The 27,424-nt window shown below is 49.7% G+C and overlaps 2 protein-coding genes across 5 annotated transcripts in view; one reads left to right on the top strand and one right to left on the bottom strand.

Moving 5' to 3' along the window:
• Cnn1 (calponin 1) overlaps positions 1–15,978 on the top strand; it is a 25,320-nt gene extending 9,342 nt beyond the window's left edge. The window contains exons 3-9 of one of the 2 annotated variants that reach the window (XM_008833603.3): positions 4,763–4,865; positions 6,848–6,969; positions 10,809–10,875; positions 13,033–13,170; positions 13,354–13,464; positions 15,005–15,151; positions 15,234–15,978. In XM_008833603.3, the coding sequence (XP_008831825.1) occupies positions 4,803–4,865; positions 6,848–6,969; positions 10,809–10,875; positions 13,033–13,170; positions 13,354–13,464; positions 15,005–15,151; positions 15,234–15,479 (894 nt within the window). In that variant the 5' untranslated portion in view covers positions 4,763–4,802 and the 3' untranslated portion in view covers positions 15,480–15,978. Of the gene's footprint in view, positions 1–4,694; positions 4,866–6,847; positions 6,970–10,808; positions 10,876–13,032; positions 13,171–13,353; positions 13,465–15,004; positions 15,152–15,233 lie in introns of those variants that run through there. The other variant, XM_017798313.2, reaches the window with a different exon arrangement.
• A 4,451-nt stretch (positions 15,979–20,429) lies between these two features.
• Positions 20,430–27,084, bottom strand: Elof1 (elongation factor 1 homolog). Of its 3 annotated transcripts, none has more exons than XM_008833611.3 (4): positions 26,933–27,084; positions 21,614–21,747; positions 21,397–21,467; positions 20,430–21,147 (listed from the first exon to the last, which is right to left on the bottom strand). In XM_008833611.3, the coding sequence occupies exons 2-4, from the start codon at positions 21,727–21,729 to the stop codon at positions 21,083–21,085; spliced, it is 252 nt and encodes an 83-aa protein (XP_008831833.1). In that variant the 5' UTR covers positions 21,730–21,747; positions 26,933–27,084; the 3' UTR covers positions 20,430–21,082. The 3 variants fall into 3 exon arrangements, with proteins under 3 accessions (XP_008831833.1, XP_008831832.1, XP_029419650.1); XM_008833610.3 differs by having other exon boundaries at positions 26,924–27,040; XM_029563790.1 differs by lacking the exon at positions 26,933–27,084 and adding an exon at positions 26,693–26,890.
• Between the last annotated feature and the right edge of the window lie 340 nt (positions 27,085–27,424).

The following is a 27,424-nucleotide window of genomic DNA, read 5'->3' on the forward strand; positions in this document are numbered from 1 at the left end:
CTCGGTCTTTTTGAGACGGGTCTCCCTGTAGCCCCAGCTGGCCTGGAACTCACTATGTAGACCAGGCTGGCATCAAACTCAGAGATCCACATGCCTCTGCCTCCCAAGTGCTGGGATTAAAGGCCTGCACCACCACGAGTCTCTCTCTCTCTCTCTCTCTCTCTCTCCTTCTTTTTGAGACAGGGTCTTCCTGTAGCCCAAGCTGGCCGCCTGGCCTGGAACTTGCTATATAGACCAGGCTGGCCTCAATCTCAGAGATTTTCCTGCCTCTGCCTCCCAAGTGCTGGATTATTACTTAATTTTGTGTTTTGTTTTGTTTTTTAAGACAGGGTTTCCCTGTACCCCAGCTGTCCTGGAACTCACTATGTAGACCAGGCGGGCCGTGAACTCACAGAGATCTGCCTTCGGAGTGCTGGGATTAAAGGCGTGCCCCACCATGCCAGGCTACTTAGGTTTTTTTTTTTTGTTTTTTTTTTTGAGACAGGATCTGATGTTGACCAGGCTGGTCTTAAAGTCCCTATGTAATTCTAGGCTGACACTGAACTCCTGATCCTCTTGCTTCCACCTCTTGAGTGCTGGGACCACAGGTGTGCCACCACCTAGGAAACCTTGTTTCTTGAAAGCACCCACTCTTCTCATAGAAATGGGAAACTGAGGCACAGACATGCTGGAGCCTGGAAAGCGCTAGGCAGACGCACCTATGGCCCTGTGTTTGGTTGATGGTCAAGAATGAGGATGCTCCACCAAAAAAGAAAAGAAGAAAAAAGAAAAGCCGGGCGTGGTGGCGCAGGCCTTCAATCCCAGCACTCAGGAGGCAGAGACAGGTGGATCTCTGTGAGTTCAAGGCCAGCCTGGTCTACATAGTGAGTTCCAGGCCAGCTGGGGCTACAGGGAGACCCTGTCTCAAAAAGATTAAAACAAACAAAAAAAACCAAAAAACGGGGATGTGCCCAGCGAAGACAGCGACCCAGGACCACAGCAATGAGCCGGACCACGGATAGCCGCCCACTCGGGCGATCCGGGGCTCCCCACCCCGCCGTCGCCGTCGTGCCTACGCCGTGACTTCAGAGCCCGAGTGGATTCTATAAATGGCCAAGCAGCAGCGGACCCGGAGCCAGGCCAAGTGAGTCAAGCGCATGATGTCACTACAGCCTGGCCCTGCGCCAGACCACGCCCCTAGATGACCGCCAGGGGGCGCCCGCCTCAGGCCGGGAGCCGCGAACCCTACCTAGCATGCGCAGTAGCGACCTGCAGCCCTCCCAGAGGAGGGAGCATTAAAGAAAGGATGAATTTTAATTGTAGGTGAGCTGGATTCTGGCTGTGTGGCCTGGACAACCAGCTAGACCTCTCTGTAACTGCTGTGGGACCCATCTCAGAGGGCTGGGATGAGAGCTGTGGCCAGATGGAAAGCGCTGAGTACCCTATAGGCTGTATTTTACTGTAGTGGTTGTATTTTAGCCATATTGTGGGTCTCCCTGTAGCCCCAGTTGGCCTGGAATTCGCTAAGTAGACTAGACTGGCCTTGATCTGCCTGTCTGTGCCCCCTGAGTGCTGGGATTAAAGGTGTGCACCACAACACCCAGCTTTTTTTCTTTTTTAAGGTATGCTCTTATTTAGCCCAGGCTGGCCTCAAACTCAGTGTATACCAGAAGATGGCCTTGAACTTTCAGTCTTCATGCCTCCACCTCCTAAGTGCTGGGAAGAAAGGCTTGCACCAGGCCCAATTTATGTGATGCTAGGGATGGAGCCCAGGTCTTTATACATGGCTTTGCAGGTGCTCTACCCACTGAACCCAGTCCCAGCACCTTAGTGGTTTGTTTTCTTTTTTCTTTTTCTTTCCTTTTGCTTTCTTTCTTCCTTTCTTTTTGGAGACAGAGTCTCATGTCATGTAAACCAGGCTGGACTTGAACTTACTATGTAGCTAAGGAGGACCTTGAACTCCTGATCTTCCTGTCTCCATCTCATAAATGATGGGATCACAGGTGTGTACCACCACTCCTGGCTAGCTCAATGGTTGTCAAATGTCCAGTATCCACACCCTTCCATTCCTAGGGTCCATTTGCAATATCTGCACAGAATGTTTGTGAAGTTAAAATACTGGGTCTATGAGTGGGCACCTGCCATCCTAGCACTCTAGTGCTAGGCAAGGCTAGCCTGGGCTGCATTGGGTTTTGTATCAAAAAGGCGGGTTGCTGAAGAGATTGCTCAGCAGTTAAGAGCACTGGCTACTCTTACAGAAGACCCAGGTTCAGTTCCCAATACCACATGGCAGCTAACAACCATCTGTAACTCCAGTTCCAGAGGATCCGACCCCCTTCTAGCCTCCATGGGCAATGCATACACGTGGTGTACTTACATACACGCAGGCAAAACACTCATACACATAAATTAAAAATAAATATTTGCCCAAGTTGAGACATCCTGTCTAAGCCTCATAGGATTAGGGGTAGAGGTCTGAGTTCAAATTCTGCCATGGCCCTGACAAAACAATGTAAAGTGCTTGTGGTAACTGCATGCACCTGTGGGATGGTTGAGGGCTGAGTGGATTATATGTTCATGGTGTAGGGCAGGCCTGAAGAAAAGCTGTGAGCAAAGTCAGGCAAGGTAATGTACACTATAATTACAGCTACACAGAGGAAGGTAAGAAATTTCAAATTCAAGTCTAGCCTGGGAACACAGTGAGATCTTGTGTCAAACAAAAAGTCTTATGTATATGTGTGTCTGTGTTTGTGTATGCACATATGTGTGCAATGCCCTCAGAGGCCAGAAGAGGGTGTTGGATCCCCTGGAACTGGTGGGTGCTGGGAATAGAACCTGGATCCTCTACAAGAACAGCCAGTGCTCTTAACCACTGAGCCATCTCTCCAGCTCAAGAAATTTTTTGTTTTATAATATATGACATGAAAACAGAAGAGGAAGGAGACCAGCTATGAAGAGGGGAGTGGAGAGGGTCTTAATGCAGGTGGATATTTGCTGTGGTGTGTGAAAATGTACCTTGGTGTGGTGACCCACACCTTTAATCCCAGCACACAAGGAAGCAGAGGCAGGGGGATCTCTGTGAGACTGAGGTCAGCCTAGTCTACATAGTGAGTTCCAAGCCAGGCAGGGCTACATAGTGAGTGCCTGTCTCAAAAAAGACTTGTTGGCATGTCACAAATGTAGCCTTTGTATGTGACCAGCAAATTGCAGGTGTTTAACATATTGTTAGTACATGGAAGGCTGATGGTCCTTCTGTGTCACCCAAGTGTCACCATCCTGATCTGGGCACAATGTAGGCAAGGCATCCGCCCTGTGGTCCAGATAAGAGTTGGTCAGATAGGGCTAGCTCACAGGTGTACAGCCAGGCTGGCCTGAGCAGAATAGAGACATAGGGACCAGCACGTGATGTCATGGTCACAGGTGGCTCAGCTGGCTAAAGGATCTCTGTTTTTTTTCCTTTTTTTTTTTTTTTTTTGAGACAGTCTCCTGTAGCTCAGGCTTGCCATGAACTCACTATGTAGCCAAGTATGATCTTGAACTTCTGATCATCCTGTCTCTAGTGCTGGGATTACATGCCTGCACATCCAGATTTGTTTAATGCAGCCCTGGGCATCAAAGTCAGAACTCTGTGTATGCTTGGCAAGCACTCTACCCACTGACCTACATTCCTACTATCACCAGTGCAAAAATTTTATTACATTTGTTTATTTAATTTATTTATTTATTGTGTGTGTGTGTGTGTACACGCACACGCCCATACGTGAGTGTGTGTCATGGAAGTCAGAGGAAAACTTGTAGGAGTTGGCTTTATCCTTCTATGTGAGTCTTGGGGTTCAGACCCTTGTCGTCAGGCTTGGGGGCAAACACTTGCTGAGCCGTCTCTTACCCCTTTTTCAACTAACTCTGTCACAGGCTAGCCTCAAACTTACAGAGATCCGCCTGACTCTGCCTCCTGAGTACTGGGATTAAAGGCAGGTACCATCAAGCCCAGCCCTAATTGTGTGTGTGTGTTTGTGTGTGACAGAGACAGAGATAGAGAGAGACACAGGGGGAGTAGAGAGAGACTCGTTTTGTATCGTAGGTGGTGCAGGAATTTACTCTGTAGCCCAGGTTGACCTGGAACCCTCAGTAGTCCTCCTGCTTCAGCTTCCCAACTGTAGCCCCAGCTATACTGGAACTCACTATGTAGACCAGGTTGGCTTTGAACTCACAGAGATCCACCTGCCTCTGCCTCCCAAGTGCTGGGATTAAAGGCGTGCGCCACCACACCTGGCTAGCAATATTTTTTTCTAACCTTTATAACACCTTCAGCAGGCAAGCCAAATTATTAGCACATTTTATAGATGCTAGCATAGAGGCCCAGAGAGGAGAGAGAAATTGATTAAGGTGAGGCTGGTAAACCAGGGGAAACAGTCCTGCCTCGGGATTGGAGAGGGACAGAGGCAGGTGACCTCTGAGATAAAGAGACTCAGATATGGGTCATAGTTTGTGTGGGGGGAGGGGGGGAGAGAGCTAGCCTGTGTGGTTTCGAAAGCCCCCCTCCCAGAATAAGGCAGGCAGCCCCCTACTTGGAAACAATGACACAATCAGCTCCCAATACCAAGGCCCTGACATCACGAGGTGGGGGTGGCCAAAGTGTGTGGGGTGCCACACCCCTTGGCAGGCCCCTGCAGCCAATGGGACAGCCCTGGGAGAGACCCTGGCTGGCCTCTACAGCTTCAAAACTGCGTGAGGAGGGAAGAGGGTGCAGACAGAGACTCAGCTGCCCAGTCTTCGTTGTCAGGGTCACCAGCCCCTCGCGTTGGTTGTGATCTGTGGTCAGCATGTCTTCGGCTCATTTTAACCGAGGTCCGGCATATGGTCTGTCTGCTGAGGTCAAGAACAAGGTAAGGCTGGAGGGACTACTTAGCTTGCCCCCCCCCAAAACCCTGCTAGGCCGGGCATCCCACTCTTGACGTTCCTTGAACCCCCCTCCTGCTTATGTTGTGACTTTGAACCTGAGAGGAGAAAAGGGTCTAGGGTTGAGGCTGTCATTCTGTCCTTCGGGGCATCTCAGAGCTCTCAGCTACTTAGAGGAGTGAAGTGAGGGGATGCGGTTATCCATACATAAATGTAATCAGGGAACAGCACAGATGCTCATCTGCTCAGACTTCCTCCTCAAACTTCTGTGCTCCTGGAAGGGATGTAGGGAGGAAGTGATTTTGTCCTCCTAGACCCTTGCCTGACACCCCCCACCCCTAAATTGAGAGCACTTGAGATCTGAAGCTCCAGAGAGGGGAATGGAGTGAGGAGATCAGGAAAGGCAGATTGTTAGGGACAGCAGTGAATGTGTATCAGATACTAACTACAGAGCTAGGAAGACATTGGGCCAGTATCTTGCTGCTATGGATGGGTAAATTGAGGCTCAGAAAGGAAATGCAAGGAGTTAGGGCGCCAGGTAAGGCAACTGCTGTGCTGGACCGTCTCCGCACTGGGATGCGGTCCCCACGCAAATGCTCCCAAGAGCGATGTCAGGGGAGGAGAAGGACGGCAGCCCCATTTGACAGAAGGGTAAACTGAGGCATACCATGACTCTCGCCTGGGTCCCACAGCAGAGGGGGGTAGGGAGTGATGAGCAAGAATTGGGACCTGGATTGGGTTGGGGGATCCTTGAAGCTGGAGTTGGGGGTGGGTGGGAGGCGGGTGCTCTGTGGGAGACTGATGACAGTGCCGGCCCCCTCCCCCAGCGCCAGCCCGGGAGTCACAGTGGAGCCGCCAAGCCATATAAGGCGGCCTTGGGAGTCCGGCCGCTCTATATTAGGGCCGGTTTGCTTTATAAAGCAGGGCTGGTGAGAAGGGGGGCAGCAGGGCTGGGGCCAGGTGAGGGGCTGCTTACATCTCTCCTGATCCAGTAGAAGGGGCAATCCCCTACCCCCCCAGGGGCTTGGAGGCTGGCTACCCTGGAGGATTCTAGATAGAACACGAAGGAGGGAGGCATAGGAGAGACAGCTGGGAGAGGGCCAGCCAGGAAGGAGATAAGAGCCAAGAGATGGAGAGAAGAGATTGCAGATGATGATTCTCCCCACGCAGGGAAGATGGGATCAGATCGCTAGGACCTCTCTTCCCACTAGGAAGCTGAGCTAAGGAAGCCATGAGCTTCAGGCTGGCTAGACAGGGGACTGGTCACCAGACATGGTTACCTAGAGATTAGGTAAAGGAGACTAGACAGAGTTGGGGCGATGAAGGGAGAGACGAAGGGAGGTTGAGGACAGACCTAAAGACATACAGACAGGCAGGAGTTAGGAGGGAGGCAAGGTAGGCCTCCACTTCTAATTACAGACTGTGTGTGTGTGTGTGTGTGTGTGTGTGTGTGTGTGTGTGTGTTTGTGTTGTGTGTGAGTGCTATGACCTGTGGCCACATTGAGACAGAGACATTGTAAAAGCAGTGTCCCTTGCAAGCCAGCACCCAGGGGTTCCTTTTTAGGGTTCCTCCCTACTCCCAGCTTGTCACCTCATCTTCCAACAAGACTGTGGAGGGGGGCTGGACCAGGGGAAGCTAAGCCCCAAGTTTGGCTTGAAGGGGAAACCAAGAGGCCAAGTGCCACCCCCCAGCTCCAAGACTCTTGCTCTCCATGCTGCCCCCCCCCCCGCCCTGCCTATTCATTGGTGCCAAACCTCAGAATGCCTGGAATGGTCCCCTGGGCAGGTGCCACCTCAGTCCTGGCCCTCAGCCTCCCCCTAAGTCCCACCCCCTACCCTGGACACTGGACAGGATTTCCTTAGTTGGGATGGGAGATCAGGCCTAGTAGGGCTGGGATGGGCCCCAAGAACCCAAAGCTGCTCTCTATGGCCTGTCCTCATCACCCACCCTGCATCCCCCCAACTCCAGCTGGCCCAGAAGTACGACCACCAGCGGGAGCAGGAGCTGAGAGAGTGGATCGAGGGGGTGACGGGTCGCCGCATTGGCAACAACTTCATGGACGGCCTCAAAGATGGGATCATCCTTTGCGAGTGAGTGAGGCTCTCAGGGTGCAGACTGCTGTCCCTAATCTCAGCACCCTGCTCCACAGAGCCCCTTAACCTCCTCAGATGACCACCCCCCAAGCCTGGAGCTGGAGTTAAACACTTGATATCTGATCCTTCCAAACATTCTTGGAAAGGTAGCAAATACTTGTGCCCATTTCACAGGCAGAGAAAACAGGCTCAGTTAGGTTAAAACTGCAGTATCGAAGGTCCTGAGGAGTTACAACGGAAAGAATTCCAGGACTTTACATACCCAGAATGCTCTGCAGGGTAGGCCTGTCTGTGGTCTCCAGGGTCCAGCTTAAGACTGTTTATCATCAGCTTTGGTGACACTGAGCACTTGTCATGGTAATTTATAGAGATCCTGGCTTCCCATTACCCTCAGAACCTCATCCAGCACTGAAATGAAAATTCTCACAGGACCTGGATATGGTTGGTGGCTTCCTGTATGCCTGTAATCCCAGCACTGGAGAGGCTGAGGCAGAAGGATCTGGAGTTCCAGGTCACCTGGGCTACATAATAAGACCCTATTTTAATTAAATAATTTTTGGTCTTTTTGAGACAGGGTCTTCCTGTAGCCCCAGCTGGCCTGAAAGACTGTAAAAACAAGAAGGGGCTGGAGAGCTGGCTCAGTGGTTAAGAGCACAGCTGCTCTTGCAGAGGACTCAGATTCAGTTCCTAGCACCTAGATGGTGGTTCACAACCATCTGTAACTCCAGTTCCAGGGAGTCTGACACCCTCTTTCTGCCTCTGCTGGCATTGCACACATCTGGGGCACTTACATACATGCATGCAAAACACTCAGACATTTTTTAAAAACCTTGAGCTGAATATGGTGGTGCACGCCTTTAATCCCAGCACTCAGGAGGCAGAGGCAAGTGGATCTTTGGAGATCAAGGCCAGTCTAGTCTATATACTGAGTTCCAGGCCAGCTGGGGCACAGGGGAGACCCTGTCTCAAACAACAGCAAAACAAAAGCACATCATGTTGGAGGCCTGGGCTACATGAGATCCTGTCTCATAAACCAAAACAAAAACCCATAACAATATGGCTAGGGAGATGGCTCAGCAATTAAGACTACTTGCTTGTTCCACAATCATGAGGACCGGAGTTCAGAATCCAGCAAGCACATCATAGGCTGGGCATCTATGCAGATACATGTAACCCCAGCTTAGAGCATGGTGAAGAGCAAATAGGAGGCTCACTGAGACTTGCTGCTTCCAGCAAGACACCAGCTCCAGGTTCTGAGACCCTGCCTCAAAGGGGTGAGTGAGTAGTGACAGAGGAGATACCCAGTGCCGTCTTCTGTCCTCCAGATTCGTAAACAGGCACACACACACCCAGACACATACACAATAAAAGTTTAAGTTTTTTATTATTTATTTAAAAATATTTATTTTATTTTATTTTATTTTGGTCTTTTTGAGACAGGGTCTCCCTGTAGCCCCAGGCTGGCCTGGAACTCACAAAGACCTGCCAGCCTCTGCCTCCCAAGTGCTGGAATTAAAGGTGTATGCCACCACGCCTGGCGTAAAAAATATTTTATTTTTTAAATTTTTATTTACTTTTATTTTATTATTATTATTATTTGGTCTTTTTGAGACAGGGTCTCCCTGCAGTTATTTTTATTTTATGTGTATGAGTGTTTTGCCTGCAAGTACGTAAGTGCATCTGTGTCATGCAGTGCTGGAAGAGGTCAGTACGTGGCATCAGATTCCCTGGAACTGGAGTTAGAAGTTTGTTAGCTGCCTTGTGGGTGCTGGGACTTGAGCATGGGTTCTCTGCAAAAGCAGTCAGTACCCTTAGCTGCTGATCCATCTCTCCAGCCATTTATTTAAGGGTTGGCTCTCTCCTTCCATCAAGGGCTTGGCAGGAAGGTCTTTATCCACTGAGCCACCTCACTGGCTCAATAAATAAATCTTTTTTTTTTTTTTTTTGGTCTTTTTGAGACAGGGTCTCCCTGTAGCCCCAGCTGTCCTGGAACTCACTATGTAGACCAGGCAGGCCTTGAACTCACAGAGATCTTCCTGCCGGCAATAAATCTATTTTTTAAAAAGGGGGCGAAGCTGGGCGTGATGGCACACGCCTTTAATCCCAGCACTCAGGAGGCCGAGGCAGGCGGATCTCTGTGAGAGCTCAAGGGCAGCCCAGTCTATATAATGGATTCCAGGCCAGCTGGAGCTACAGGGAGACCCTGTCTCAAAAAGACCCCACCAACAACAAAAAGAATATGTAATGTTAGAGAGTTTCTCTTTTTTGAGTAAAAAAAAAATATGTATGTATATGTATATAATAGGACCCATACATGTGAAGATATATATGTTATGTACATATAAAACATAAGCTTCCCCATTTAAGACATCAAAAGGTGCATTAATTACATTCACCACGTTGTGCAACCATCATGACTGCTTCAAAAGTTTTCTTTACTGCCAACAGAAACTCTGAACCAGGAAGCAACAAATGACCGTTAGCGGGGGACAGAAGAGGCTATCAGAACCCTGGAACTGGAGTTTCGGACAGTTGTTAGCTGCCATGTGAGTGCCGGGATTCGAACCTGGGTCTTCTGCAAGAACAGCCAGTGTCCTTAACTGCTGAGCCATCTCTCCAGCCCCACTTTTTTCTTTATTTAAAAAAAAAATTATTTCTGGACTGGAGAGATGGCTCAGCAGTCAAGAACACTGGCTGTTCTTGCAGAAGACCTTATTTCTGGACTGGAGAGATGGCTCAGCAGTCAAGGACACTGGCTGTTCTTGCAGAAGACCTGGGTTCGAATCCCAGCATCCATATGGCAGCTAACAACTGGCCGTAACTCCAGTTCCAGCGGATCCGACAACCCATCAGTGTGGGTGCTGGGAACCGAATCTGGGTCCTGTGCAAGAGCAGCCAGTGCTCTTCACTCCTGAGGCATGTCTCCTTTACTTATTTTTTAAGTTTTTGTTTTTTTGTTGTTTGTTTGTTTTGTTCCAGTAGCCCCAGCTGACCTAGAACTCGCTATAGATCAGGCTGACCTTGAACTCACAAAGATCTGCCTGCCTCTGTCTCCCCAGTGCTGAGACTATAGGTGTATGACATCAGACCCCTAAAACCCACTTCCACCTAACACTGGGCATGGTCCTGAGTCCGGCATGCATTTTTGAGCCTGACCGCAAGAGTCACAGCTTGCTCTTGAAAAGTTTGGCAGAGATGCAGGCACAACTGCAACTGTAGCCTTCCCAAGTTCAAGATGCTATGAGGTAGAGGTGGGGGTGCTTGTCTTGATACCTCTCCATTCACCAGAAACAAGAATCTGGGGACAGTCTCACATTTAAGAGCCAGCTCAGACCTGACTGCCAAGCCAGGGCTGGGGGTATAGCTCAGTTAGAGCACTTGCCAGGCTGGTATGCAAGAAGCCCTGGTTCCATCCCCAGTAATACTAACAACAACAAAAAGTAGTTAGATACATCCTTGAAGTGGCAATTAAGTGTCATCAAGAAAAGCCAAGTGGGGGGTCCATGAGATGGCACAGTGAGTAAAGGTGCTTGCCTCCAAGCCTTAGGACCCAAGTTCCATCCCCAGAACCCACATGGTGGAAAGGAAAAACAGACTCCCAAACGTTGTCCTCTGACACACCCCCAAATAAATAAATACACTAGGATATGACCATCAATAAGGCCATAGGAAAGCCAGGACATTTGACTTGATACAAGGATCACCTGGGTCTCGCTGGCCCCTGGTTGTATGTGCTGGGTACAATAGTATCACCCTCCCTACTCTCACCTAGCCACCTCGTCTAGGTTAGATGGAAGCTGGGGCTCAACTTTCCTACTCCCCCTTCTCTCTGTTAGATTCATCAACAAACTCCAGCCGGGATCTGTGAAAAAAGTGAATGAGTCAACACAAAATTGGCATCAGGTAAGCACAGACACAATTTATATATATTTCTCTTTTCAGTAATGGGGGTTGAACCCAGGGCCTCGCATATGCTAGGCTGGAGCTCTACTGCCTAGCCAGCCCTTCACCAGGGGATTCTAGGTAGGTGCTCTACCACTGAGCCACACCCACAGCCCCTCACTGAGGGGTTCTAGGAAGGGGCTCAATAGGGGAGTCTAGGCTGGCGTTCTATAGTAGAGCCATTCCCCCAACCCCACTAGCTACATTTTTTTTTCTTTTTAAGATTTACTGATTTTTTAAATGTGAATGTGAGGTTTTCTTTTTTGTTTTTTGTTTGTTTGTTTGTTTGTTTGTTTTGATCTTTTTGAGACAAGGTCTCCCTGTAGCCCCAGATGTCCTGGAACTCACTATGTAGACCAGGCTGGCCTTGAACTCACAGAGATCTGCCTGCCTCTGCCTTCTGAGTGCTGGGATTAAAGGCGTGTGCCACCACACCCGGCATGAATATGAGTGTTTTGCCTGCATATATATGTGCACTGTATGGGTGTCTGCGGCCCTCAGAGACCAGAAGAGGGTGTAGGATACTCTGAAACTGGAGTTACAGACAGTTGTTAGCTGCCACTAGATGCTGGGATCCATGCCACTAGATGCTGGGATCCAAACCCAGGTCCTCTGCAAGAGCAGCCAGTGCTCTTTCCAGCTGAGCCATCCATCCAGCCACCATTGGTTTTTATCAAAGGCTCCCCCTTGTGGCAGTCAGAGGACAACTTCTGGTCTAGGTCCCCTTTCACCTTGGGTCTCTTTGTTGTTTTTCCCGTGAAAAACAGGCTAGCTGTCTCTTATCCCCACCTCCCATTTCCCACATAAGAGCCCTAGGGCTACAGACTGTGTGTGTGGTTTTTACTTGGGTTCTGGAGACTCAAACTAAGGTCCTGACACTTGCATAGTAGGTACTTTTTCCCTACTAAGCCATCTTCTCAGCCCTTACTTTTTATTTTGAGATAGGATCTCATTAAGTTGCCCAGGTGGATCTGGAATTTACGATCCTCCCGTCTCAGCCTTCCAAGAAGCCAGAAAGACAGACCTGTGCCACTGTGCTTGGCTATCAATTAATTAAATTATTTTTATTTTATGTTAGTGTTTTGCTGGCATGTAAGTGCACCAATTTATTTAATTTCAAAATGATTTATTATTTTTATGTGTATGAGTGTATTGCCTGCAAGCATATGAGTGTACCCATGTTGTGCAATGCCTGAAGAGGTCAGAAGAAGGCATCAGATCCCCTGGAACTGGAGTTACAGATGGTCATTAGCCTCCATGTGGGTGGTGGGAATCAAACCAAGGTCCTCTGCAAGAGCAGTCAGTGCTCTTAACTGCTGAGTCATCTCTCTAGCCCCCTAATTAAAAAATATTATTATTATTATTATTATTGTCTTTTTTGAGACAGGGTCTCCCTGTAGCCCCAGCTGTCCTGGAGCTCACTATGTAGACCAGGCTGGCCTCGAACTCACAAAGATCCGCCTGCCTCTGCCTCCTGAGTGCTGGGATTAAAGGCGTGCACCACCACGCCCGGCAATATTTTATTATTTTTATTTTATGTGTATCAGTGTATTGCCTGCACGTGTATAAGTGAACCCATGTCATGCATTACCCTCAGATCCCCTGGAACTGGACTTACAGTTGTTAGCCACCACGAGGGTGCTGGGAACCAAACCTAGGTTCTCTGCAAGAACAATCACTGCTCTTAATCTCTGAGTCATCACTCCAGTTCCCCTTATTTAATTAATTCTTTTTTTTTTTTTTGGTCATTTTGAGACAGGGTCTCCCCGTAGCCCCTGCTGGCCTGGAACTCACTATGTAGACCAGGCTGACCTCGAACTCACAGAGAGATCTGCCTGCCTTTGCCTCCCAAGTTGCTGGGCTAAAGGCATGTGCCACCACGCCCGGCCCCCTTATTTAATTCTTAAAGATTTATTTCTAGTGTGTGTGTGTGTGTGTGTGTGTGTGTGTGTGTGCCCTGTATGCACCAGGGCTTTTGGAGGCCAGAAGGGGGCACTAGAGCCATTGGAGCTAGAGTTACAGGTATTTCTGGGGTTTCCCAATATTTTTCCATTCCTTACCCCACCAGCCCCTCAGCCCTCCTGACTCCCTTCTCTGACACTGCCTGCTTCCCTGCAGCTGGAGAACATTGGTAACTTCATCAAAGCCATTACTAAGTATGGCCTGAAGCCCCATGACATCTTTGAGGCCAATGACCTGTTTGAGAACACCAACCACACACAGGTGCAGTCTACTCTCCTAGCTCTGGCTAGCATGGTGAGTGTGGGCACAGGAAAGGCATTAGGCAGGGGCTGGGGGATGACTTGAGGTTGGATGGGCACTGGACATGGGCCACTGTGCCCCACCAGGAGCAGGCAGGTGCTAAGTATCTGAGGGGACAATACAGCATGGCCTGCTACAGGCTCCCCTGTGGGCTCCTGTCCTCTTTGTCCCCCTCAGGCCAAGACAAAAGGAAACAAGGTCAACGTGGGGGTCAAGTATGCAGAGAAGCAAGAGCGGAAATTTGAGCCAGAGAAGCTGAGAGAAGGTCGGAACATCATTGGGTTGCAGGTACAGGCCTCAATTAGGGGCTGAGTGGGAGGTCAAGGAGGGCAGTCCTGGCCCTGGAGGCTTCCAGAACACTGCATTTGTTTCCTGCTGGCCAGGCACATTGGTCAGCATTTTCCACTCACTAACTTGCTCCCTCTGCCCATAGGCCTAGGGGTAGGTCTGGTTTTTCACCAGACATTTTTAAAGATTTATTTATTGTTTTTGGTCTTTTTTGAGACAGGGTCTCCCTATAGCCCCAGCTGGCCTGGAACTCACTATGTAGACCAGGCTGGCCTTGAACTCAGAGAGATCTGCCTGCCTCTGCTTCCTGAGTGCTGGGATTAAAGACGTGTGCCACAACACCCAGCTTTATTTTTACTTTATGTGTATGAGTGTTTACCTGCATGTATGTAAGTACACCATTGTGTATGCAATGCCCATGGAGGCAGAAGAGGGCCTCAGATCCCCTGGAACTGGAGTTACAGATGGTTGTTAGTGGCCATATGAGTGCTGGGAACTGAACCCAGGACCTCTGCAAGAGCAGCCAGTGCTGTTAACCACTGACCCATCTCTTCAGCCCCAGCTCCTTTTTTATTTTAAATTTTTTGGGTTTTTGAGACAAGGTCTCTCTGTAGCCCTAGCTGTCTTAGAGCTAGCTATGTAGACAAGGCTGGCCTCCATCTCACAGAGATTCATTTGCCTCCAATGTGCTGGGACTGGCACCACTATGCCCAGCCAGCCTTGAACTTTTTCAAGAAAATTTATTACATTTTATGTGCATATGTGTTTGGAGAGAGGGGTGGAGTGGGGTATGAGCATACTGTGGCACATAAGTGGAGGTCAAAGATCAACTTTCAGGGCTGGAGAGATGGTTCATTGGTTAAGAACACTGAATGTTCTTGCAGAAGACCTGGGTTTGAATCCCTGCACCCACATGGCAGCTAACAACTGTCTGTAACTCTAGTTCCAGGGGATCTGATGCCCTCTTCTGACCTCGGGCATTGCACAACACGGGTGCACTTACACACATGTAGGCAATACACACATACACGTAAAATAAAAATAATAAAATATTTAAAAAAAGATCAACTTTCAGGAGTTAGTTCTCTTTCCACCATGTGGATCCTGTGGATGAACTCAGGTCATCAGGTTTAGAGGCAATGAACCTGAACTGTTCAGGCATCTTGCAGGTCCTGCCCTTGAATTTCTGATCTTTCTACCTTGACCCACCAAATGCTGGGATTATAGCTGTGGGTCACCACACTTGGCTGTAGTTCTCTTTAGCCAGAGTCCTCCCCCTGCATCCCCACTGAGAAGTGGCAAGCTAAACCTTTAACCCATGAGCTTGGTCATGTAATAGCCCCATTCTTTTTTTTTTGACAGGGTCTCAATATATAGCCCTGGCTGGCCTTCATCTCACAGATACCCACCTGCCTCTGCCTCTGGAGTGCTGGTACTAAAGGTGTGGGCCACTTTTGAGTGTTTCTGGCCTCCTGCTCTGACAGCACACTTGTCTTGTGGCTCATGTGCTCCTCTGTAGTCCTCATTGATTCTTTCCTAGATGGGCACCAACAAGTTTGCCAGTCAGCAGGGCATGACTGCCTATGGCACACGGCGTCACCTCTACGACCCCAAACTTGGCACTGATCAGCCCCTGGACCAGGCCACCATCAGCCTGCAGATGGGGACCAACAAGGGTGCCAGCCAGGTTAGTGGGGGAGGGGGAGCTGGACACCTGGAAGGGCCTGGACCCCAGTGTCCCTGTGGCTTGACCCCTGTTCCCTCCGCAGGCTGGCATGACAGCACCAGGTACCAAGCGGCAGATCTTTGAGCCAGGACTGGGCATGGAGCACTGTGACACACTCAATGTCAGTTTGCAGATGGGGAGCAACAAGGGGGCCTCGCAGAGGGGCATGACGGTGTACGGGCTACCCCGTCAGGTGTACGACCCCAAGTACTGCCTGACACCTGAGTACCCCGAGCTGGGTGAGCCCACCCATAACCACCACCCACACAACTACTACAACTCTGCCTAGGGGCTCCCAGGGGGGCTGGCTGCTGCTCTTGGCTGGACCCAGCTGGACCCAGCCAACCCTATCCCCTGCATGGCATGCCCCCAGCCCCCTGGCACCTGCCTATAGTGTTTCAGTTTGGGGAGAGCAGACTGAGAGGGGAGCCCTGTAGGGAGAAAGGGACCCCTCATCCCTGTAGCTCTGCAGGCCCCAACCCAGAACTGGGTGTCCCCAACAGCACCCAAAGGACGCACTGAGTAAAGCTATTCCAGCTGCCCCCCTTTACTCCCTCACGAGTGGGTAACCCCAGAATCAGAAACCCCCCAAGCGAAGCCCCCAGAACTCAGACTCAGCCTGACCCCACCCCATTCCCGCAGTGGGAGCAAAATGCATGCCTGGAATCGCAGCAACATAAGTGGTTTGGTTTTGCAGCGACTGGTGAATGCGATGTGACAGCGGTGTTTGTAATGCGAGCACTTTCTTTTTCTATTTCACTGGAGCACAATAAAAGGCTGTGACATCATCTGAGGTCTCAGGGATCTGCTGTCTAGAAACCTGTTCAGCTAGCCTCCATCAATCTCCCCACACAGGGGCCCCAAGAAACACATGCAAAGGGTTGGCGAGATGGTTCAGCAGGTAAAGGTGCTTGCTGCCAAGCTTCACCACCTGAGCTTGATCCCTGGGATTCCACATGGTGGAAAGAGAACCCACTCCTGAAAGCTGTCCTTTGATCTCCACAAATACTCCATGGTACATATGCCCCCCCCACCCAAAGCAAAGTCCATATAAATTTAAACAAAATGTGTGGGAGGATTCTGGAGAGGGGGTCTCTTTATGCAAGGTGAGCCCTTGAGCCTCAGATTGTGAGGAAGTGGCATGGGCTGGTACTGTGGGGCCAGGGTAATGTTTCCTACTGACTAGTCGGCAGGCAATTGAGTGGCTAACCTTGGGGCATGGCTGCCTCTGTATGTCTGGATTGTGCTCAGCAGGGTTCTCTTATTAGAATCGAATCTCATATTGGTGAGATATCTCGGTGGGTAAAGGTGCTTGTCACCAAATCTGACAACCTGAGTTTAATCCTGGGGTCTCATGTGGTGGAAGGAAAGAACTGACTTACCCAAGTTCCTCTGACCACCACACATGCATGTCAAGGCACATGTGTGCCCACAGACATACACACAAAAACAAAACAAAAAAAAAAACTGAAGTTGGAGAGATTGCCCAGTGGTTAAGAGCACTGGCTGCTCTTGCAGAGGACCCAGGTTCAGTTCCTAGCACCCACATGGCAGGTAACAACGTGTCTGTAACTCTAGTTCCAGGGGAATTTGATGCCTTCTTCTGGCCTCCACAGGCACTGCATACATGTGGTGCACTTACATACATGCAGGCAAAACACACACATAAAATAAAATGTCAGGTAGATGTGGTAGCTCACATCTTTAATCCCAGCACAAAGGAGGCAGAGGCAGGCAGAGGTCTGTGAGATGGAGGCCATCCTGGTCTACATAGTGAGCTGGAGCTAGAGGGAAATGCTGTTTAAAAAAAATGAGGCCAGCCTAGGCTATAAAGACAGACCCTCAAACCAAAACAAAACACCCCCCCAAAAAAATACAAAAGAAAAAAAAAGAGAAAAGATAACTGAGTCTAAGGAGAGTCGCAGGTGTGGCCAAGGATCCTGAGTCTCAATAGAGCTCTGATACCTCAATCTGTTCTCTTGCTGAGGGCCCTGGTTGAAAGCCACCAGCCTGCCAGTCACAGCTCCAAGGAGAATGCAGAGAAATGGGAGGGCGACCCAGAGCAGGCTCCCACACCCTATCACTCCCAGGACAGGTTAAGCCTAGAACATGAGGACACACACCAGAAGTTTCACAAGCACAGACACATAAGAGTTCCTGGGACCTTGTAAACTGGATTCCAGACACTCTTGGCTTGGTGACAAGATCAGTTGCCTGTCCCAGGGAAGCTGTGCTGAGGATGGAAGCTCAGCTCAGGGTTCTGCCTCCCTGGCAAAACACACCATATTAGCACTTGGGCTGTCTATACAGGCTTGGGCAGGAAATGGGGGGGGGCTTCTGGGTGTTAGTAAGTGGTTCCCCCTTTCCCCGGGGCCTGTGGATACACCCATGTTGTATCTATCCACCATGTTGCCTGGGGCCTCTTTGACTCTTGCTAAGGTTAAAGGACCTCACCTGAGGCCTTGGTATCCCAAGGGGCATGCTATAGAAGTGTGGTCTCAGGACATGCACCAGATCCTGAAGCCTAGCCTGGTGGCTACAACTTCCTGACCAGCTCAGAACTTTGCTTGGCTGTTCACACCCATCACTGGCCTCAAGTAGCCTCAGAGCCACTTAATCCTGGGCTCTGCCACCCATTTACTCAGCATGGTTCCATTTCTTTTGTGTATGTAGATGTTTGGGCACGTGTACGTGGGTAAACGTGTGAGCATGTGGAGGGCAAAAGTTGACATTAGGCATCTTCACTGATAGCTCTCTACCTTAATTCTGGAAACAGGGCCTTTCCCTGAACCCAGAGCACACGGATTTGGTTAGGGTGTCTGGCCTATAACCTCCAGAGATCTGCCTGTCTCCACTCCCTTAGAGTTGGGGTGACAGATGTAGATGCTGCAGACCCAACCTACTGCTTCATCTCTGCCTCCCTAGAAGTTTCTTCTACCATTCCATGGAGGAACTCAAATCACAAGTCACTGGCCAGGCTGATGAGGACAAGCTGAGTCTGCCCATGCCATTTGGCTGTGACTCTAGACCTCTGACGGGACAGGAAGCCACAAGGTGCCTGTCCTTGGAAATATGCCCCTTTTGTGACCATTATTCTCCAGTGGCTCAAAATCCTCAGGACTGCTGGGAGCTGTTCCCTCAACCTAGACCATGCACTTACAAGAAATTAGGGGTGGGCTGTGAAGCTAGGTTTCCTGAGTTGTCTCAGCTGCGCCTTTAAGGCTTCAGGGACTTACGCCAACAACCTGGGGCTATCTTTGCATTTGCCTCACAGGGTAGCTGTCAGGACAAGGCAAGTCCTAAGGGCAGTCTCGCTTCTTTATGTTTGCGTGTGTATCCATGTGGGTGTACATGTGTGGACAGCAACATGGAAGCTACAGGTCAACCTGTGTGTGGCTTCTCAGCTGTTGTCTACCTGTGGCATTTTATTTTTTTGTCTTTTGAGACCTGGAATTCGCTACATAGACCAGGTTGGCCTCAGTCTCACAGAGATCTGCCCACCTCTGCCTCCTGAGTGCTAGGATTAAAGATGTGTACCATGACGCCTAGCTCACCTTCTATATTAAGATTTTTTTTTTTTTACTTAGTACAGCAGACATCTTTACTAGCCAAGGTGGCTGAGACATCTTTTTTTTTTTTTCAAATGTGAGTGCTGTCTACATTTATGTAAGTGCACCTGTGTCGTGCATTGCCCCCAGGGGATGAAGAGAATGCTGGAGCCCTCGGAACTGTAGTTATGGACGGTTGTTAGCCACCATGTGGGTGTTAGGGATCCAACCCAGATCCTCTGGAAGAGCAGTCATGGCTCTTAACCACTGAGCCATTTCTCCAACCTTTATTATTTCAGGTGTACGAGTGTTTTGCCTACATGCATTTATTTAAGTGCACCTATTATGTACAATGCCCACGGAGGCCAGAAGAGGGTGTCAGACTCACTGGAACTGGAGTTAAGGATAGTAGTTAGATGCCATGTAGGTGCTGAGAACCAAACCGGGGTCCTCTGCAAGAACAGCCAGTGCTCTTAACTGCTGAGCCAGCTCTTCACCTCCCTATAGAGCCCTGGCTGGCCTGGAACTATGTAGGCCAGGCTGTCTCACACTCACAGAGATTTGCCTACTTCTGCTTCCCCAGTGCTGGGATTACGGGCATGCACCACCGAGCCTGGTCCTGGATGCACTTTTTAACTACTATTCAGATTGTGTGCAGGCGTGAACATGAGGTCTGAGGACAACTTTCTCTCCTTCCACAATATGAATCCTGGGGATTGAATGTAGGTCATCAGGCTTGCTCTGCAGGGATAACTAGCGGAAACATCTTATCAGCCCCACGCTGAGTTTTGACACAGGGTCTCTCAATGGCCAGGTCAGCCTGTCTCCACCTCCTCAGCACTGGGATTACAAATGCAAACCACCATGCCTGGCTTTTTCACATGGATTCTGATGACTAAGCTACGATTCTGTTAGTGTGACATTTTACTGACTAAGCCATCTCCCAGCCCTCCACATTATTTACACTGTGATTGTTGCAAACACCTGGACAGTTATCTGTGTGGCTCACTGCTGTCCTGTGTGCCCAACATTGCCCAAGTACCCTGATACTGAAGTAAGACACTAAACAGGCTGGGCGTGGTGGCGTACACCTGTAATTCTGGCACTTGGGATGAATTTGAGGCTGCCCTGAGCTGCCCAGTGAGACTCTGCCTCAAAAACTACCACCATGGGGTTGGGATGATGGCTCAGTGAGTAAAGATGCCTGCTTCCAAGCCTGACAGCCTAAGTTTGATCTCTAGGACCCACATGGTAGGAGAGAACTCTTGCAAGTTTTCCTCTGACTCCACACATATATACATGCCTACAACCCAATAAATAAAATGTAAAAAAGTTAAAACAAAAAACTACCACTAAGGGCAGGAGCTATAGCTCAGCTAATAGAGTGCTTGCCTAGCAGGCACGAAGCCCCGAGTTCCATCTCCAGCACCCCAGCACCGTTATAAACTAGGCGTGGTGTGTAGTGCTGTCATTCCAACACTTGAGAACAGGAGTTCAAGGCCACTCTCAGACATAACAAATTCAAGATCAGCCTGGTGTGCATGAAACTTACCCCCAAAGACAACAAAAGTTTGAAGAACTGATCAAACCCCACCTTACAGGGCCACCAGATGCCCCCCAAATGCCTCAGCCCAAATTCCACCTCCCCTTCTGGCACTGGGGCTGCTTCGTAACTCAAGAAAGCACAGATAGCCAGTTCATACAGGTTGCTTTATTGACAGGCTTGTGAGTGACAGCTGTCCCTGATCCTGCCCTTACTTCTAGGAAGGCAAATGAACAGGAAATGGGGTGCCCGTGCTAGCACTGGGAGTTAGCTCCATCGTAAAGTCCAACCAAGGGACATGGGGGCCAGCAGCCCTGACTCCCAAGGTACAAATATCAGGAGGCTTAGAAGGCAGGAAGTTCCATTCCTGAGGACAAGGTGCTGGTGAGGTGGCCAAGAAGGTTCAAGAGCTTCCGCAGCTATCCCTTGCCTTGGATGTCAGGACACTGTCCCCAGAGAAGCCAGGACCCCAAAGCTTAGGGGTATGGGGAGAGCTGGAGAAAGGAACAGCCCAAAGGCTTCTGGAGCATGTGAGGCGGAAGGTTCTGGAGTTTTGAGGCCATTGTAGGCTACATGGTGAGACCTAGCAGGCCCTCACTTCCACCCCACCTTTAAGCATAGCCATATGCAGCCACATTTGGCCACTCACACCCATTCACTCACGCCTACTCCACACACACAAAGGGCTGTCCCAGCCCTGGACCCGCACCCTGGAGTTCTGGAATGTCTCTGGTTCAGTAGTCAGCAGGCTGGGTCCACAGCAGGTGGGGGGGCTGCTGAGGGGGCGGGTCCTCAACATTGCTACTGATTGGCTGCCTCACAGGCATCTATCCAATCGCTGTACACATCCACTGGTTCTGACAGATCTGAAACACTCAGGTCAAGGGCCATCTGTAGCAATGAACCCCTCCCCTGCACCTTGTCACTCAGTGTCAGTCAGAAGGCAGTGCCATTCTTGTGGGTAGCAGTGATGCCACATCTGGCCACCTGACCAGGGCCAGAGCAGCAGTAAGGAACAGCAGCTCCTTGACTGAGTGCCCTTGACAGGCCAGGGCAGCCCCAGCTCCCAACCCCTTCTCTCACGTTCAAGAGATCAAATAATTTTCCAAGGATACACGTGATGGGTGTTTGGAATTCCTCTAGGCACACGGTACAGGAGATGACTCCAGTGTTTCGAGCTCGGTCCCTGCAATGGGACAAGGTGGAGGGACACATGAAAAAGGAGCCTTGAGCTTGCAGGGCCAACTCCACCAGCAGGGAGGTCCATGGTGGGCAAGCGGGACAGAGAGGTCTGGGTGCCCAAGGAGGTAGAGCAGCCCTACCCCCACTCACATTTTCACATCACAAGACTTCTCATGATTGCAGAAGGGACAAGTGAACTGGGTCTCCAGGGTGCCTGTCATCTTCTTCTTGGGGGGCGGCTTCCGTTTGGACTTCCTGCGTCCCATGGCAGCAGGGTGATGAGTCTGTGGGGTGGAAGAAGATGGGGGTCAGAAGCTGCTGGTCCTCTAACTGCATGCTCTGGATTCCGCCAACAGAGTCCCATGGGGGAGGGGAAGACCTATGCTCCCTATGAAGCAGAGGGTGCTGGTTTCCAGTGTTGGGGCTATAGGCGTGCACTACCATACTTGGCTTTCCATCTGATATTGTCCTGCTCAATATTGATTATCAATTTAATGGAGTCTAGAATCACCTGGGAGCTTCTGGGCCTGCTGGTGAGGGGGTTATCTTGGCTAGGTTAACAGAGATGGGAGGACCCACCATAAAGGAGGGCAGTACCATCCCTTGAGCTGGGGTCCTAGACAGCATAAAAAAGTACATTCACTGCTCTCTGCTTCCTGACTGCAGACATGTGACCAGATCCTTCAAGTTCCTGTCAACTGTAACATCCCCAGTAATGGGCCAGAACATTGAACTGGGTGCTAAAATAAACCCTTCCTTCCCTAAGCTTCTTTTTAAAAAGTCTTATTTTTATTTTATGTGTATGAGTGCTGTGCCTGCATGTATGTAAGTGCACTACAAGTGCAATGCCCACAGAGATTAGAAGAGGGTGTTGGATTCCCCTGTAACTGGAGTTACAGTTGTTAGCCACCATGTGAGTTCAGGGAACCAAAACTGGGTCTCTTCAAGAGAAGCTAGTGCTCTTAACAACGGTGCGAGCCCAGACCCAACTTTTTTTGAGACAGGCTCTGACTATAGCCCAAACTGTCCAGAACTCACTGTGCAGCCCAGGCTGACCTTAGACTCTCAACAACCCTCTGGCTGTCGACCTCCTCCCCCTTTCATCATTCTGGAGGATTAAAGTTCAAGGCCCGCCTAGGCTAAATAAGTACCTGTCTCAATGCGGGGGAGGGAGGGGGTGTTAAGGATATATAAGCCCAGAACATTATGAGACATTTTGTGCGGCTGTCTCGAAGTCACAGGATCTATATTTGAGTGTGGACTTTCCAGAGCAGCCATAAATGGGGGGTGGGGGACCACTAGGCTATAAAGAAACCCCTACCTATGCTCTGTTTGCAGCCCAATAAACTTGTTAGGATTTTCAAAAAAAAAAAAAAACAACAAAAAAAAACCCAAAAAACCCCACCTGTCTCAAAAAAAGAGGAGGGGGAGGCCTGGCAAGATGGCCGAGTGGGTAAATGTGCTTGCTGCTGTATCTGATAACCAGAGTTTGATCCCTAAGACCCATAAAATAGGAGAGAAATGACTCCTACAGGTTGTCCTCTGACCTCTACACTTTAGACAAAAAAATAAATGCCAGTTAGTTTTTTGGTGTTTTTGAGACAGGGTCTCCCTGTAGCCCCAGCTGGCCTGGAACTCACCATGCAGACCAGGCTGACCTTGAACTTAGAACTCACCATGCAGACCAGGCTGACCTTGAACTTACAGAGATCTGCCTGCCTCTGCCTCCCAAGTGCTGGGATTAAAGGCTTGCACTGCCATGCCTGGCTAAATGCCAGTTTTTAAAATAAAGAAGCAACAGGAGAGCTCTCAGGCTTACCTGGTTGACTTTCTCTTTCACTACGGATGCCTATTTCCTACAAGAAACAATCCATTCACTCTGCCCCGGGTCCCTTTCCCTTCAATAACATCAAATTTTCTGGTCTCACGGATCACTAAGACACTTATTATCTCTTGTCTCATTTAAAAAAGAAAACAAAGAAAAAGGCCAGCGGTGGTACACGCCTGCAGCGCTAGCAATCCAGGAGGCTGAAGCAGGAAGCTGGAGATCAAAAACAAGCCAAGGTCATTTTGTCAGCCCATACCTGTGACCCCAGCAGATGGGATGACTGAAAGGTGGAGACCAGGTTGGGCAATGGAGCAAGTTAAAGGCCACCCTGGGCAACCTAGTGAAACCCTGCAAAGTACTTGCCCAGCGTGCGTAAGGCTCTAAGGGCTGTCATGCCCACCTAGTGCTTCTCTCTTGATTCAGTTAGGGACTAGGAGCCAGCTGCAATGACCCACACCTGTAGTACCAGCACAAAGAGGCCGCAGTGGGAAGAGTGCTACAAGTTTGGGGCCAGCCTGAGCTATAGTGTATTACAAAAACAAAACCGCAAAACGAAACAAAATGACCAAGCTGGGCACAGTGGTTCAGCATGTAACTCCAGTACTTGGGAGGTTGAAGCAGGAGGATCACCATGAGTTGAAGGCCAGCCTGCACCGTACTTAGCGAGACTCCGTCCCAAAAATCCAAAACAAAACAAAGTACATTCACTTCAGCCTCTTAGTTGCTCTTCCAGCAACTCTGGGGGTGTCTGAGAGCTTCCAAGAAGGTTCCACAGGGCACACATTTGTCTTTCCTGTCTCCCTAGAGTCTAGAACTGCTCTGCTCACGGCACAGAGCTGGCACTCAATATTTACTGAATGAATGAGAGAAGGAGCAAACTGCAAAAGCTTTGATAAACCCTACTACAGATGCAGCCATCTAGAGATGACAGTCCCTTAACAAGGAACTCTACACACTGCTAACTGCTAGGAGCTTATTAACGTTAAATCCGAGTTTCAAAGGCACAGCTACTTCTTGATAAGAGGAGACTGGGAAGGGTCTTTTCTGGGAGTGTCATTTAGGATGAGGCCTGAATGACAGAAGGCAGCTTGGATACCAGGACATCAAGGGAGAGACCTGATATATGTAAAGGACCTGAGGCAGAGGAAGGGTTTTGTTGTTTAACATCAGACAGAATCTGGCTGCAGCCCCCCCGGGGGGGGGGCGGGGGGCGAGGCAATCAGAATAATGGTATGAGATGCAACACAGGAAAACACTGGACATATGCCAGAAGCCCATTCTGTCTCTTGCGTAGGCAGCAGTGTTTGCCTCTCCCAAGCTTGGTCCTGGCAACCAGTCACTTGACTCTATTTTTTTAAAAAATTGATGTGTATGAGTGTTTTGCTTGCAGGTACATAAATGTGTCATGTGTGTGCCTGTTGTCTGGGGAGGCCAGAAGAGGGTGTTGAAAGCCCTGGAACTGGAGTTAAGGATAGGTGTTAGTTGAAATGTGGGTGCTGGGAAATAGGAGCTCTGGAAAAGCAGGATGTGCTTTTAACTGTTGAGCCATCTCTCCAGCCCCGGCATCCAGGACTCTTAAATACAAGTCTCTCATCACCCTACCTTCCCCAGGCCAACTTGGGCTACTTATGTTGCCCCAGCCTCAAAAAATCCAAAACAGGTGGCCACACTGGGGACGCAGAGGCAGGTGGATCTCTGTGAGCCCAAGGCCAGCCTGGTCTACATGGTCTACATAGAGAGTTCCAGGCCAGCTGGGGCTACAGGGAGACCCTGTCACAAAAAGACAAAAAAACAAAAACAAAAACAATCCAAAATAAAAGGTTGGTGAGATGTGTCTCAGCAGGTAAAGGCACTTGCTGCCAAGTCTGACAACCGCAGTTGTTATAAAGGGGGAAGGAGTGAACAGAACAGACTCCCTAAGTTGTCCTCTGACCTACCGACCTACACACACGCTACACATACAATAATAATACCAAAGAGCTGGCTCAGAGGTTAAGAGCACTGGCTGCTCTTGTAGAGGACCCACGTTCAGTTCAGCAGCCACATGACAGCTTACAATGGTTGGCAGCTCCAATTCCAGCAGAATCTGACACCTTCTTCTGGCCTCTGAGGGCACTGCACACTCACTTAACATTTATGCAGGCAGAACACTCATACACATAAAATTAAAGAAAAAAAAATTTAAGGTGCTTGGGGCTGGAGAGATGGCTCAGTGGTTAAGAGCACTGACTGCTCTTGCAGAGGACCTGAGTGCAGTTTCCAGCACCGGCACGGCAGCTAAAAATCATGTGAAGCTCTAGTTCCAGAAGGATCTGACACCCTCTTCTGGCCTCTGAAGGCACTGCACAACACAGGTGTACTACATACATACAGGCAATACACTCACACACATAAAACAAAAATAAGCCCTTTGTGCTGAGCACCAAATCAATCTGATTAAGGTTGATGACAAGAAGCTAGGGGAATGTGTAGGCCTGAAGCCCTGGAAAGTACTTGGCTGCAGTTGTGTAGTGGTTAAGGACTATGGCAAAGAATCTCAGGCCAAGGATGTCATCGAGGAATACTTCAAATGCAAGAAACGAACAAATAAGAAGTTTGGCAAAAAAAAAAAAATTTTTTTTTTGAGTCAGGGTTTCCCTGCAGCCCTAGCTGACACACTGTGGAGACCAGGCTGGCCCCAATCTCACAGAGATCTGCCTGCCTCTGCCTCCCAAGTTCCAGGATTAAAGGCATGTGCCACCATGCCCGGCCAATATTTTTCTTAAAAAAATAAAAAAGGTGCTTGCTGCCAAGCCTAACCAACTGAGTTCAAGTCCCTGAACTCACACGGTGGAAGAGAACCGACTCTACCAAGTTGTCTTCTGATTTCCACGCCCACACATACAAAGACACACACACACACACACACACACACACACACACACAAAGTAAATTTGAATCGACTCTATCGTTATCCTTTGACCTCCATGCTCCCCCCCACAAATACAAAAATTATTCAAACTGACTCTAGCAAGTTATCCCTCTGATTTGCATATCAACGCAAAGACACAAACACAAAAATAATTCAAACCGACTCTAGCAAGTTATCTTCTGACCTCCATGCCCACACACACAAAGACACACAAATAGAAAACAAAAATTCGCTGTCACCTCCAGCATCTTCAGCCCTGCCCATCCATCTCCGACAAAAGATTTCACATGTTTATTACTCAATTCCCAGCACCCATAGCGTATAATCTGCTACACCTTAAGCACTAAATGACTACTTGTTGAATGACTCAATGAGTTTCCTAAGGAGTCCGTGAGTGGGCCGGAAACCCCACCTCACCCAGCGACCCCAGCACACACCACCCCAACGAGCTCCAGCTTGCTGAGGCAGCAGCAGCCCCTGGGTGTCCAACCGTGACTAGGGCGTCTTGGGAGCGATGCCGACCGGCTCACTGTGGAATGCCGGGGCGGCGCGAGGGGTGCAGGGGTCTGGGCCGCTCAAACTTCACATTCGGCCATCCCCGGAGCCATGGCTCCCCGCGTCTACTGCACGGACGCCGGGTGATCTAGAGGAGAACAGCGCCCGGCTCCGCCCGGCCGGTCCTACCCGAGCCCAACACCAAGGGACGAGACTCCACGCTTACGTGCACTACCTCTGCCGCGCCGCGAAGACCAGCTCACCAGGGAAACATCAACTTCCGGTCCCTAACGGAAGTAGAACTACACACCTTTGATGCCCCGCCCACTCCCTCAGCAGAGCTACTGGGTGAGTGAGTAAGCGCTGCCTCCTTCAACTGTCTGCTCTGCACAGGCCTGATTCATTTCAGAGCCTTCAAAGCAGCAGAGCTGTAATGCGCATGCATTACGGCTAATTGCGGCAACGCATGCGCGTTACTTGAGTCTGTTACTATGCATGTGTCCACGCTGCTTCTGTTCAAGTTCTCAGGAATGGCTGTGGTGGTGGTGGTTTTTTTTTTAAATGTAGTTTTTATTTATTTTTATTTTATGTGTTTTGCCTGCATGTCTGTAAGTGCACCATACGCATGCATGCAGTGTTCGTGGAAGCCAGAAGAGGGTGTCAGATCCCCTGGAAAAGGAGTTACAGATTGTTAATGTGGGTGCTGGAAACCGAATCTGAGTCCTCT

This window comes from Nannospalax galili, unplaced genomic scaffold (assembly GCF_000622305.1).
Source record: "Nannospalax galili isolate Female #2095 unplaced genomic scaffold, S.galili_v1.0 scaffold1436, whole genome shotgun sequence".
Lineage (NCBI taxonomy): Eukaryota > Metazoa > Chordata > Mammalia > Rodentia > Spalacidae > Nannospalax > Nannospalax galili.